This window comes from Nicotiana tomentosiformis, chromosome 6 (assembly GCF_000390325.3).
Source record: "Nicotiana tomentosiformis chromosome 6, ASM39032v3, whole genome shotgun sequence".
NCBI classification, from domain to species: Eukaryota; Viridiplantae; Streptophyta; class Magnoliopsida; order Solanales; family Solanaceae; genus Nicotiana; species Nicotiana tomentosiformis.
Window position 1 is genome coordinate 36285120 of NC_090817.1, and position 15243 is coordinate 36300362.

At 40.0% G+C, this 15243-nt stretch overlaps 1 protein-coding gene across 1 annotated transcript; it reads left to right on the forward strand.

Moving 5' to 3' along the window:
- Positions 1–14608: 14608 nt before the first annotated feature.
- LOC138893801 (uncharacterized) lies at positions 14609–15016 on the forward strand. Its single transcript, XM_070178464.1, has one exon. It carries the CDS (start codon positions 14609–14611, stop codon positions 15014–15016), a length of 408 nt encoding a protein of 135 aa, XP_070034565.1.
- Positions 15017–15243: the final 227 nt, after the last annotated feature.

Sequence of the window (15243 nt, forward strand, 5' to 3'; positions counted from 1 at the left end):
CTGCGTAATTGATTAAGCTATTATAGTCGCCTTGTGGAAGGATATTATGTCAATTCAGCTCAATAGCTATACTTCTGAGAGCATTGAGGCTATGCATAGGTTGCTATGATGCACATGAGTTGTTATTGCACAATATTGAGATAATGGTAGGATGCTTGCCTATGTCTTGGGGCATAGTATTATAAATGTTGCCGAGAAAGCGGCTGTCTGAGGTCGTAGTGTGCAGTGGCTCAGGATCGGATCGACATTCCCGATATTGATGGCTCGAGAAAGATGATTTTCTGAAGGGTTTAAAGTTGGTAGTGATCTATTGGTTTAAGTGCTACAGAGTTAGATTTTGATTTAAGGCAACAACTGGGCAGCGAAGGATGAGGAGGGACATGTGGGAGGTGTCTTGTGGTGGTTAAGTTCCTAGAAGGCCATGTGTAAGAAACAGAAGTCGAGTAGTTGCTTAAAGGAGAGGATTTGACCAAAGTGGGAGAGTGACAAGGTAGCATATGGGCTACTGGGTAGGATAGCTACACATCTTGAGGAAAGTTTGGAGTGATTTGGGATTCATGGTGGACAATGACTAGGTCTAGAGACTTAATTTAGAATGTTGGCTGTTATACTGGGGGAAGATTGGATGCGACATAAACGAGTTTGCTGATATGAAGAGGGATACAACATGACTTTAGATTGGAATGTATTGTCGCACCTTTAGTTGATGTCCATGAGGAGTGAATAGACTTGTATAGCTGGTGAATGAGCATGGGCTAAGGATGGTTTATTGGCTTCATGGTTATTGTACTCAGTGCAGCATTGTTGGAGGATGTCGGTATGGAATTTCCACATGTGGGTTATCTCCAGTGAGCGGGTTAGCGGTTGTGTGGTGTTGATGAAGCTCCTACGGAGAATTTCTACTGACTATCCAGGAAGAGGTCGAATATGTGCATGTGGCTAGTGATTCAGAGTATTCATGAAGTGTTTAACAGAAAAGATTTTGAGGAATTTGGCAGGTTGATTATGCTAGATCATGTCGATGAAGGAAGAATCTTGGTGGGTTCCAGGTTTATGCAATAGTAGCTTCAAGATAAGTGGGAGAGTTCCACCGCCTACAGTTGGATTGCATGGTCGTCTATTTGTAAGATTTTTGGGGTATCGTCATATTGATGGGTTGTTACGACTAAGGAAGGAGAATATCAGTGGTAATTTGAGCAAGCAATTTGAGGAATGTGTGCTATAGTTGGCCTTATCGATTCATGCTTAGGTTTTGGGAAAACTCAGGATTTATGCTCTGTGTAGAGGCGAGTTATAAGGAAGATGATTCGGCCAGGTGCTTCTTTGAGAGGGTTCTCATGTGCTAACAGAGACTTGGAGTTTATTATATTCGGGACCAAGTCAGAGTGGGTGACTCTCAATAACGGCCCTAGTAGATTCAAAAGTTAAGGTGTGGTGTCTAAGGATTTCGAGTCCATAATATGGTTGAATATCGAGCTTTTGCAGCAGATTTTGATAAAGGAGCCTGGAGCGTTCCATGTTATCCTTGGTCTACGGGGTATCATCAAAGGAAGGGGTGCATGTAACTTTGGATTTATAGAAGAGTCATCAAAATGGGTATATCAGTTGAAGACGCGATTATGCGCACAAGGAGGGTATGAATCTCGTGAAATGGGGTCGCTCGGGATGAGTGCAGATTGAGTTTGTTATATTGATAAAGGAGCTGTTGTTATTTCTAAGGAAGATCTAGAGTAAATTAGGAGAAATCGGGTTTGGTTAGCAATGGCTGAATTGGCATGATGATGGCAATGATCAGCTCCTTCAGCGTGTTGAATTATGCATTTGATTTGTGGCGGTACATGCGAGGTTTGACGGCTGCCATAATTGATTTTATTTGGGGGCATTCAAGCATTATGGCATGTTATATGTAGACGGATCCCGTAAGAATTATATTGGTTTAAACCACTACTCGAGGTTTGTATTTTCTGTGGTCATGGGAATTTGGCAGCATGTTGCAATGGTTCTCTTGAAATGAGCTGAGTAAAATGTTTCTATATGATGAAGTGTTTACCCTATTAGTGGTTCCGGAGTTATGATGAAATTTTTGGTGCTCTTGCGCATTGGCACGATTAAGTGTAGTGATTAGCATGGGATTTGGAAGTTGAGGATCAAGGTTGCGGTTCGGTGTTGACAAGAATGTCACGAGCTCAGATGAGCGAGAAAGGACTCAGATGGTTAGAGTCAGCTGGCATTGTTTTTGGCGTCACCTGGGATCGGTGCCTGGTGTGAAGAGGCTTTGCATACTGAATGCAGATTCTTGAATTACTTTACAACATTGGTGTGGCCGGTAGTATGAATGTACAGACTTGTTACCTGGTGCGGAAGGTCATAGGAGCATATCCCACGGGAAGATTGTATAAGTGTGACGTGTAGTCACTTGATTGATTGAAGAATGAAAACCACGTATGAAGATTGTGGTAATATCGCTAATTGGGAATTCGTGCCTGGAGGACGCTCAGTTCGTCTGGTGGTGGACTGTGGAAGCTTTTTCCGATTATGATGGTTGTTCTTATGTGTTATGAAAAAAAAGGGTTATTATAGACCCTTGAAAGGTTATTAGCCTGGTACGGTGCGATCAGAATCGGCTTGAGGTCCATGAAAGGATTTAAATATGAATATGGGCTCTGTATCAGGCTGTATGTGTTCATTTCAGCATAGTTCTTCTTATGGAGGAGTATTCAGACGTTGGATGTCATTTCGTCATCGGCTTTTTCATGTAGTGCTATATTGTGCCGTGTGAGTTGTGAAACGGCTTGTTAATTTCATGTGTGTTGAGGTTCAGCCTAGCGATAGTGTAATATGAGCAGGATGGCTCTCGAGATGCAAATCATATATCGCACCGTAGTTGTGATTGGGTTTTGTATCGTATGACATTATCTGTCTCCCCAGGGATGGTATTATGCACTTAGCGTTCTTGTGGCCGATATTCGGGTATTTTGTAATAATGAGCATTCTAGCTCGGTAAGTATCTCCTTATATAGATTTTATGTGTGGATCGGGTGGCACGCCGCCACATGCATGTTGTTTGGATCGGGTTGCACGCCGAAACAATGTGATATTGAGTGCAGTCCCCTATGTCTATTTTCGTGTGTTTTATTTTCCATTTTTTGAGGAAGGTTCGTAACACCTTTTCGGTTGTCTAATTAGTTATGCGGGTTGAGTAATCCTTTCTAGAGTTCATTTTCCTTAGGTATCACGTTCGGGTTTGTCGCTTATTGTCACATTGTGGCATCATATGCAACTTTTGGCAGTGCCTGAGGTGGCCTATTGCCTGGGCAAATAATACTAGGTGAGACGAGATTTTTGGATCTGGGATCAGTGCGATCGATTTATATGAAGCATATAAAAGAGCAAACATCATTATTCGGTTCATAATGGGGTGATGATTCTAGTTAAGAGGAGAGATTCAATGATTTGTTGACTCGGCAGTTGGTTATGAATTTCTACATGTCTCTTTCGTAGTGGCGGTATTGCAAGAGTTGGAACCAGACCTATGTATGTCATGAGGTGCATGGTGAACATCAGATTCAGGGAATTTTGGCTATTGTTATCAGAGGATGTTATTATGGTCATGTGAATTATGTGGTGCATGGTGTGAATTTAGCAAAGGTATACAGTCATGTTTTGATACATCGTGTGGTGATTGGTACGGTGATCGTATGTTGGAAACAGGCCTAGCAGAAGATTCCGGATGTTGGAATTTGGCTCTAAGGCTAGTTTGACTAAACACAAGGGGAATCTTCAGATTTGCTCGAGCCAGTGTGCTAAACCCAGTTGTGGTAGCACGGGTAGGTGCACGAGGTGTTAAGCAGTGGTTTCAGACAACTTCAGAGCAGTTCTTAGCACGTTCGAGGACGGACATATGTTTAAGTGGGAGAGAATGTAACGACCCGACCGATCGTTTTGAGCTCTAGCGCGTCGTTCGGCGGTTTGAGACCATGAGCAGCTTCATTTCAGGTATTGTGACTTGTACGCATGGTCGGGATTGAATTTTGGGAAGTTCAGAGGTGAATTGGAAAGAAAATTCTCATTTCGAAAGCTTTAAGTTGGAAGAATTGACTATGATTGGATTTTAGAGTAAACGGCCTCGGAATCGGGATCTTGAATCCACTAGTCGAGAGTCACCCACTCTGACCTAGTCCTGAATGCATAGCCAAACATGTTAAACGACTAATGCTCTGCTAGGACATGAATACCCCAAAAGAAGTAACGGAGAAATTCCTTTATCCTGCACACTACATCCACAACGGAATATCAAACTTGAGCCACTCCACAACCTCCATATATCAATAAGGTGTTATACACCATGCATTTAGTAAATTCCTTGCCCAAATCATTCTCGATGACACCCTTCTCAAATTATAGCTAGTCCACAAGTGCATCCTAGTCCAGGATCTATAATAACACATGTCCATATGAACTAATCATCCATAGTAGACTCCCCCACTTTGCTTGAATCTATAAAACAATCATCTAATAACCCATAATACTCTTCCTTCTTAACTGCCATGACGTCGCACTGTTATCCAGTCGAATCTCCTCATAAGCTCATGTCGCACTAGTTATCATACCTTCCGAACCATCCTCAAAATGTGCTCATCCTCATGATAATTGTCATACTCTAACCTCGCGAGGTGCGACCGGCACACGACGCCCGAAGGCCCGTGTGAACAAACATCCATACTTAGACCCTTCAACATGAAATTTGGGCGAACAAGGCCTCCAAGTATAATACCAAAAAAAAAATATTCACGATTGATGGTGGAAGAAACTTTACATTTTATATATATATATATACCGTTGATACCCAATATTTCCCTCATATTTTTAAAATATATATAGTTTCAAAAATAGTATATTTGCATCATCATTTAGTTTATAAACCTATACAAGCATGTTTTCATAATTTTCCATAATTTGTAAAAGCATTAAATTAATATCTTTCTGCATTTTATTATATAAATATTCAATAATTATCCTTAAAATTGTTTTAATGATGATTTAATCATCCTAACTTATTGTTTACACCAACATGTATGTTTTATAACATTTTACTCCATTTCTTTTATAATTACATTTACATTTTTAAGCTAATTACATATTTTTTCAATAATAGCCTATATTCATGTATAATTACTTTATTTGTGCCAATTTGTTTTTTATATTTTTATAATGCCAAGTTATTATTTTCAATCATTTTAGTTCACAAATAATATTTTTGTTATTTATTAATTACTTTTATAAATTATTGTTTTATAAATATTGGGTATTTAAACACTAGCCCCAATTTTTAAACAATTTCGGACCAAATAAATGGCCCAAAAACCCCAATACCCTAGCCCAATAACCCCAACCCAAACCAACAACCCCTTAACCCAAAAATCCGGTCGATACTCGTTAATTGACACGCCCCACTCGCTTTTTTTAATCCTGGCCGTTGATCTCTCAAGATCAACGACCCATGTTATTTCTCTCCCTTTTAATTACCCTCCTAGAAACCCTAACCCATAATCCTATAACCCGCCGCCCTCATATTCTCTCAACCTCCCCTCCCTCTCCGAAGAACCCTAAACCTGCCGCCCTTAAAATCTTCTCCTAATCCCACTGAATATGGGATTTGATTTATAACCTCTTGCCATATTCGACCCCTTTTGGGTACTGGTTGTTCTCCTATAGTTCTTGCCTAAACATGGCAAGCAGATCTCTTCAAAATCGAACCAAAATTAGTCCACACCCCTGATTTGGAGTATTATTCTGTCTATATTCGTCCTATGCTACCGTGAGTCCGATTATTTTGTTTATATTCTGCTGATTTTCACTTTCCCTAAAAACTAGGGTGTACAGATCCCTTAAATTATTTTTTAACTGATTTGCATATTTATTTGCCTTATTTGTTGCTTAAATCACTCTGTCTCCCTTGTTTGATGTTCGATTTTACTACTATATAAACCCCTCCCCCATTCCCTTCTAAAGAGGACTTCAATCGCTAAAATCACTACTGAAAAATTAGGGCTTTACTCTGTGTTCATTCATTCTCTTGTTTTTGGCTCTTGGCCGGCTGAAATCCAAGGCAATCGGATTTCCTACTTTTTCGACCTTTCTTGGGTGTGAGCACTGTCCTGGGTTCTTTGAAACCCTTGGGAACTTGACGCATCTGGGATTCTGGGTCATATTGACGTTCTTTTCTTGTTTGTTGAGCAATAACTAGTTAGTTTCTCAACCTTCACAATGTTTATTCCAATATGTTCTAATTAGCATATCTATGTTTTCTGAAATTGCATGACTTGATATAATCCCTTGACTCTCTTCATGTATGATTCTGCCTATAGCATGAATTCTCTAGCATTGTCTCATGCCTAAACTGTTGGTTCTAAAAATGTCTTTGTATCTAACTTAGGTAATTTGTTTAGTTTGAAGAATGTTTAGCTTAATGTGTTGACAATCTGAGTGTTTGCATTGGCTGTGTGACCTAATCTTGTTTCCTGCCTGATTCTAAATTTCTTAGTGATTAATTTATGTTATTAGTATGCCCTAATCTATTAAAGCCTTCACTCTAGTTATAATTTGCTCCTATGACTATGTTTGTCACTCAGTATATTCTCACTCTGCTTAATTTTGTACCCCTAGCAATTAAGTGGAACCTCTCAGACTATTTTTGCCTAAATTATGATTCTGCTTGCCTCATTAGTATAAGTTGTATTGTTTAAGCCCTAGTGTTTAGCATAACTTGATCCTTAGGTTTGAACTTGTTGATTTAATTATAACTGTTTGTCTTACTTGCCTAATGTATCTTTGCTCATTAACTTTGTAATCCCAGAAGTTTAAGACTCCTTGCCTCTTACAAATATACCCTGCCCCAATGTGTTATGTGACAACTTGCAGCATCAACTAGTTTCTTGAACTCATGCACCTTCTATGTTGATATGTCCATTATGTGATCATTTTCTAGTGTTTGACTCCAAAAAATATAAATGCACTTTCTAAACCTTGTTACTTTGCTACTATTTTCATTGGTTGTTTCCCTGTTCCGAGTCTCTAATTCTTGGCCGGCTAAAAGCCAAGGCCTCCTAAAATCTCTCTATTAACCTCCCTAGTGTGAGCACTACTCGGGGTCCACTTTGAGACCCCTGTGCACTCTGACACACTAGGGCCTAAGGTTCTTGGTCACTTTCTTCTTGACCGCTCAATTATGTCCCTCTCTATGCCTACTGAATAAGCTAATTGGCTTGTGTAAATGACTGTTTTCTGAATCTTTTAATCAACTATGGCTGTTGGGTATCATCCAAGTTCTCTTGTGATTTCTGGGCTATGTTGAAACCTGTATGGATACAAAACTGAAAGCCTGGCTAGGCTGGGTACACTTTGGGCCTGTCTTAGGCCCACTATAGTTATTTGTATCTTTTTTTTGTAGTTTTATTCAGTATTGGGCCTATAATAATTCTGTAATAACAATTGGAGTATTAGTAAAAATTGGAAAAATGGGTCTATTCTAGTGTTTGCAAGAAAAGGGTAGAAATCTTGCCTATAGAATCTGAGTGTTTAATTTGTTCAACATGCTTTGCTTCTATGTGTTTTGTTAGATACCATGCCTATAGGACATAAATAATCTCACATGTTCTCATGTTCCACTCTCATGTTACTATCTTCCCACTATACTACAACACATAAATTATTCGTTCAAATTGCTTCATTTTAGATATCATGCCTATAGGATTACGTTAAGTAATAAATACCTGCTCTTTATAATATTCACATAGATGTCATGCCTATAGGACTATAATCGAATTAGCTACTATTACCGCCATTCCCATTAAATTGATCGCCTAGAAAGCATGCCTATAGGAATGAAAGGATGAATAACTAGTTTCAATTGTCCTAGAAATCCTGCCTATAGGATCCTACTGCTCGCCTAAAAGCGTGTTGACAAAAACAAACACTTGTAATTTTTCAACTACCAACTGTCTCACTGCTTTACTGCACAAACAATTTAGAAATCATGCCTATAGGATTTGTAATACTCGCGATATGCAAAGCGACACTGCCTGTACATTTAAAATCCAGAATCACCTAGAAGCCATGACTATAGGATTTAAGACTATATTAATTCTGAAACTATCGAACGCCTAATTTGTTTGCGTGCATTTGTTGTCTAAGTGTGGAGGCTAACTTGAGCCCTTAATTGCCTTCACATGAAGTCCAACTTGTTTTGTATGTAGCCTAGTTTTATCATTTCTGAGCAGCCTAAGTTAAGTCTAGAAACCATCCAAAATAGAGGTCCAAACGCCTCCTGGGCCATAGGCATGGGACGGGTAGTGCACGCATAGAGCACGGTTTAGAATCAACTAGTGCGCTTTAGGTAAAAACTTAAAGATAGTAATCGGGTAGCAGGAGATGATAGTCTGTTCCCGCAGAATAATACGAGTAACACCCCATCTCGAGGGAATTACGATGTATTATTTATGTTGCACGGAGTGATCCTTTAGGCTAAAAACACTTAGGACCCCCCATGTTGTCTTAAAATCAATTATTTTGTTTATTAGTAGGTTTCTGATAATAATTGGCCAACTTCTTGTATTTTTCTCTTTATTTTGGACTAATTCATATAAATTGAGTTCGGTCGGGACCCACAGTTGTGGACCTCGAGGAATACCTAACACCTTCTCCTCGAGGTAATTTGAGCCCTTACCCGATCTTTAGTGACGCAAACTGGTTAAACTAGAGTTACTTTCAAATAGGTGCCCTAACGCACCTCAAACCCGTTAGGTGGAGATTCTCTCTTTTAACCCCTTCCTTTAAAAGAGTTGTCACGTGTCGAAACCTAATTTCGCGAGAAATAAAGGGCGCGGCATATACACAATCTTTGCCAACAGGGTCATAATCAACATTTACATACACACCAGACACTAGTCCGTAAGCCTCTAAGAGTGCCGCAATACATAACTTGGTCGAGAGAGGGCCCCACCTTACCCAAAACAAGAGAAACATATATTTTGGTATCTATCGACTTCTGTATATCTACTCTAGAGAAGTGGAGTGAGGCAACCAATAGCTGAAACACGCACTTTACTCAGGAAGGGACGTCACTAGGTCTATCTGTACCTGTGGCCATGAACAGAATGCCCAGAAGAAAGGGCCATCGGTACGAAAGATGTACTGAATGTGTAAGGCTGATAATGTATGTAAACCAAAGGCATAACATAAGATATATGGATGCACAATTTCAACCTGAGTGCTGAAGACAAGCCACCGAGTTGTATATTGTGGTAACCATAAATCATAAATGTATGGAAGTTTTGAAAAAAAAAGGTCAAGCCACTCATTGGGGCTATGTATTATATATATAATATCATTCAATCTCTCTTTAGGACATATCATCTCATATCATGTTCAGCCACTCTTTGGGGCATATCATATCATATCGTACCAGCCCTCATAGAGTACTTGGTAAAGTCTTATGTATTCATTACATCGTACGTGGCCTCAGGAGGTCTCGATTGTATGTTACTCCTAATATGCACGTGTAAGTATACGTGTTCGTACAAGTAATATAGGATTGTAAGTCCAGATATCGTACCTACAAGGACTTGTAATTAACTATTTACAAAATTAATCTAAGATAAATAATCTATTTAAGCAATTTTTTAAAGTATGAATATTTAACTAAAACTAATCTAGAGTTGCAAAATAAGCGATTACAGAAAACAAGTTTGCAAACTTAGAGACGAATTCAATGGGAGAAACTATTCCAGAGCTATGGGTTAGTTAACAATCCCGTTGAGGTTTCCACTTAAATTGTCTAATAATTTATCTGATTTATTGATTGATAGAGTTAATATTACTCGTAGTCGTAGTATTCTCCCGAAGTACTACTCGCCTATCTAAGCTAACGTAAAGCCTATATTCCTATGAAATTAGGATTAACAAGAACACATTAATAATTGCCCTATAATAACCAAGCAAGGCAATTAGGTATATCCCTATCCTAACCGCAAATCCGTTCTCGATGCTCAGGTTTAAGATCTTGCTCTACTCAATTCTATATGCAATCTAAAATTCTCTCTCTCTCTCTCTCGTTCAATCCCAGATTCGTAGATACTATTTAATTGGTGATCAAGCAATCAAATAATTAAGTACAAGATTGAATGAATAAACCAATATGATAAAGCAATAAGAACAATTCAAATACAACACTCATGTAGGCCCCACAACTCTAGAACTAATAAACTATGAGATTAAAGGAGGAGGAGAGAAGAAAGATTAGTGGAAAGCCTTATCCAAGCGTGGTTTGCATTCTCCCCTACAAAGTGGCATCTTCTCATCCCAAAATATGTTATATATCCTCCCAATTAGGTTTAGAATCCTTTTTATACGAGTTGGGACCGTGTTGGGCCGAAATAACCTCGTCCCGAGCGAAATAGGAAAGATCTCGCAACGCCTTGTCCAGGCCAGCACCAGGCTTTGGACTGGTGCTGGATCCAATGAGTTTGCTGCCTCCTATTTCAATCATATTTCATTTCATTCTTCTTTTCCACTTGGGGGGGGGACAAATACCAAAGGGTGTCTCCCCCTTTTCTCCTTCTTTTTAATTCGTTTGTTTTCCTTTCTTTTTTTCCGCATTTTATTTAATTTTTCTCCAAATCTCTTTATCTTCACACCACTATAGGATTTAAGACTCTATTAATTCTGAAACTATCAAACGCCTAATTTGTTTGCGTGCATTTTTTGTCTAAATGTGGAAGATAACTTGAGTCCTTAATTGCCTTCACATGAAGTCCAACTTGTTTTGTATGTCGCCTAGTTTTATCATTTCTGAGCAGCCTAAGCTAAGTCTAGAAACCATCCAAAATAGAGGTCCAAACACCTCCTGCACCATAGGCATGGGACGGGTAGTGCACGCATAGGGCACGATTTAGAATCAACTAGTGCGCTTTAGGTAAAACCTTAAAGATAGAAATCGGGAAGCAGGAGATGATAGTCTGTGCTGGCTGAATAATACGAGTAACACCCCATCTAGAGGGAGTTACGAAGTATTATTTATGTTGCGCGGGGTGCTCCTTTAGGCTTAAAAAAACTTAGGACCCCCCCACCTTGTCTTAAAATCAATTATTTTGTTTATTAGTAGGTTTCTGATAATAATTGCTCTACTTCTTGTATTTTTCTCTTTATTTTGGACTAATTCATATAATTCGAGTTCGACCGGGACCCACGGTTGTGGACCTCGAGGAATGCCTAACACCTCCTCCTAGAGGTAATTTGAGCACTTACCCGATCTTTGGTGACGCAAACTGGTTAAACCAGAGTTGCTTGCGAATAGGTGCCCTAACGCACCTCAAACCCGTTAGGTGGCGACTCTCTCTTTTAACCCCTTCCTTTAAAAAAGTTGTTACGTGTCGAAACCCGATTTCGCGAGAAAGAAGGGGCGCGACAGCATGGCGACTCTGCTGGGGATTCTTTTTGGCTCTTACCATAGCGAACTTGGTCTATATGAATTAGTCTTCTTTGATGAATGTGTTTCCTTGTTCTTTATCATTACATGAACATCCCGCTTCCATTTTCCTTTTTTTATGGCTACATGCACACTCTTTCCTCTATTTCCCTCTATTTTGAATTTGTATTAATATGCAAATCTTTGCTTAATTTGGTTACGATGTGCGTTTTCATTTATTTTCTAGTCATGTTCACTTGCTCTGAATTATTTTTAAATTTTCTACATCATGTCTCTCCCTTCCCCTCTCAAGTTGTCCTTTATTTGCGGTAAAACTAGTCGATCAGCGGTGCAATCGACGGTTTTGTGCCTTCCCCTCTCAAGTTGTCCACTTGAGGATACCGGTCTAGACTCTTCTAGAAACCCTCACTCTAACATTAACCGTGCATGCATCATGTCTAAACCTAGTATGGGTTAGAACACTGTTCGCGTAATAACTCTCTAAGGAAAGCCTTGTCCAAAGCCCGCCGGGATTTCCTTAAATCCCAATGGGTACAATCATGATATGTGCATTATTTGGAGAAAACATGCCGATATGCTAATCATTAATGTGTAAATAGTCGAATCCGGAGGGAGAAAGGGCTAAATTTATTTGTTTTACAGAAATGAGGCACGACATCCCCGGGTTCGGCATGGTTCGAAGTATCCCACCTTTGTTGCTAGATTGGTAGGAAAATCTCTCGCCAAGTGACAAGAACCATGTGAAAAGAGTTCTCGGGAATTTACCTTCTTTGTTAGATATTCAGCCGAATAATGTGTTAATTGAGGCTGCCACCATGTTCTGGGATGAGAAGAGGGTTGTCTTCCATTTTGGTGATACATAAATGACTCACCTTCTAGAGGAAATAGGAGGCTTCACTGGGCTCCCATTGGATAGCCCTGGTTTGTTGGTGCCAAAAAACCGTACTTCTCAAGGTTATGTAAAAATGATGGGTTTCAGGAAAAATGATGAGTTAGTATGTCTGAAGAAATCTTACATACCATTTGACTTCCTTTACTAGCGTTATGGTCACAACAAGTCATATCGTCTTTAACATGATGAATTTGCCATCACTTTTTTGGGTTGGACTCACCACTGGGTTTTTGTATTCATTGTCTATTTTCTAGGGATGCTGATATTCCGATACAAGGAGAAAATATCCACACTTGCCTATATATGGTCACTAAGACCCTAATGGAAGGAATTGGGGGGCAAACTTACACTATTGTCCCAATGATCGTGGCTGAGATGCACCGAGCTTTAGACCGTTGCAAAAAGGGATATAGGCATTTTGAGGGTTGCAATCTGTTGCTGCAAATATGGTTGTCGGAACACCTTCAAAGAGGACAATACCGTCAAGAATTTCCGCGACGACCATGGAATGACCATATAGCTTATCACCATTCGAAGAGAATGACTTTTATCCCAGACAGGTTTGCACATCCGGGAAACGCTGTGAGCTGGGTACATTTCTTTAGCAATTTGACTGATGACAAGGTACATTAGATGTCTGAGTGGTTCCCTAGGAGTGAATTCATCATCAGGTCGAGAGATGTTCCTCATCTAGTGCTAATCGAATTAAGGGGTCCTTATGCTCCTATCAGAGTCATGAGGCAAGCTGGGAGAAAACAGATTATACCACGAGTTTCCAAAATGGTTCATTACAAAGTAGACTTCCAAGGGAATGGTATTCCATTTAAGTTCGAGGCACAACACATGTGGCATCAAAAGATTACATAGCATGATAGGTCAAGCCAGGGGTTGATTTGAGAAATAGGGTCAAAGACGACGCTGCTAAAGCACAAGTCAAATACAGGAGGTTGCGCAAAAGGGTGTTTGAATATGAGGCCAGGCATTTGGAACAACATAAAGTGGACATCGAAGGAATCAATGAATGGAGGGGAATCGCTACTAAATCAACAGAAAAGTTGGAGTATTTAGAGTAGGGCTTGATGGAACTTGAGGGAAAGATGAGGAAAAGGGTCTCGGATTGTCAAAACGCAGATGGCAATATAGGAGGACATCTAGCAAGGGCGTATCTGCTGTTGGACATGCGCGACCTGGGGAATCTGATTGACGGGGCTAAGAAGGCCAAGCTTGGAGAAGGTTCCTCTGGGACCGAGTAGATTAGGAATGATGTTTTCTAGATTCGTTTTAGAATTTGATTGTAATAAGGAAAATGCCACTAGTGACTCTTTATAATTATTGTCGTTTTAGTAGAGATTTGGTCTATTTATCATATTAATGAAATGACGCAGTTATCGGCATTGAGTTTTCTCCAAAGCTATATGTCGCTAGGCCTAACTCAGGCACGATGAGGTCCCCAAATTAGGATGCAAATTTATAATTCCGCAGTACGTGTTTAAATATCGTAAATATCCTTTTAATACTCCTTACTGACTTGTTTACCTTTTGTTTTCCTTCTTTTCTTTGTTTATTCCCATCCCCTAAGGTTGGTTCGTGCATAATGGCATCATCAACATATCATACCAGATCTAAAGGTCCTCCAACTCCTCCTCCTCCAAGTGATCCCAAGAACAAAGGAAAAGCTAAGATGGACGATATGAGTGGTAATAGGAAAGACAACGCTGCGCACGCCGAGAATGTCAAAACTTCAGATGGTCGAAGTACTCGTAGAATGACTTGGTTTTATGGTTAGAGAAAAAGATACTGGAGTTACAAGGGAACTTAAGCAGGTCCGTAACTTGGCAAACCTTTCCCTTACCCTGAATGTTCCCGACATCAACCAACAAAACGCCCAAAACCCAACACCTCCTCAAAACACACAAAACCAACACCCACAAAATCTTCCCGCACCTCATCAATATGCCACACCTCCCCAAAATCCTAATCCTCTACCAGTACCAACCCCTCCACAGCATCACCATTATCCAACCCAGTATCCACAAACTACCACCTACCACACTCCTCAAAATGCACCACAACCTACCCCTGATCCCTAAAACTCAACCAATGATCACCATTACGCCCAAATCCCTGGAGTCCACCAGAGTAACCCCATATACGTGAAAACCTTACCCCATACTTCACAACAAACCCTGTATACATCGAAATTCACCGAGAAGGACCTGTTCATCAAGAACATGGTAGAAGAACTTAAGAAGCTTACAAGTCGAGTCCAAGGTGTTGAAGGTGGTAAAGGCATCAAAGGTTTAAACTATGAGGATTTGTGTATTCAGCCAAACGTAGAACTGCCAGAGGGTTACAAACCTCCTAAGTTCGAAATGTTTGACGGGACAGGTGATCCAAAGGTACATCTGAGGACATATTGCGACAAGCTCGTAGGGGTTGGTAAAGATGAAAGAATCCGCATGAAGCTGTTCATGAGGAGCCTCACTGAAGACGCCCTATCCTGGTGCATCAGTCAAAATCCAAGGAAATGGGTTAATTGGGTAGGCATGGCATCTGATTTTACGGATCGATTCAGATTCAATACAGAGAATACACCAGACATCTTCTATGTCCAGAATCTTAAGAAGAAGCCAACATAAACTTTCCACGAGTATGCTACTCGGTGGAGATCAGAAGCTGCAAAAGTAAGGCCGGCACTAGAAGAAGAGAAAATGAACAAGTTCTTTGTCCGAGCTCAGAATCCGCAGTATTACAAGAGGTTGATGGTTATTGAAAACCATAAGTTTTCCGACATCATCAAATTGGGAGAAATAATAGAAGAGGGAAATAAAAGCGGAATGGTAACCAATTTCGAGGCACTCCAGGC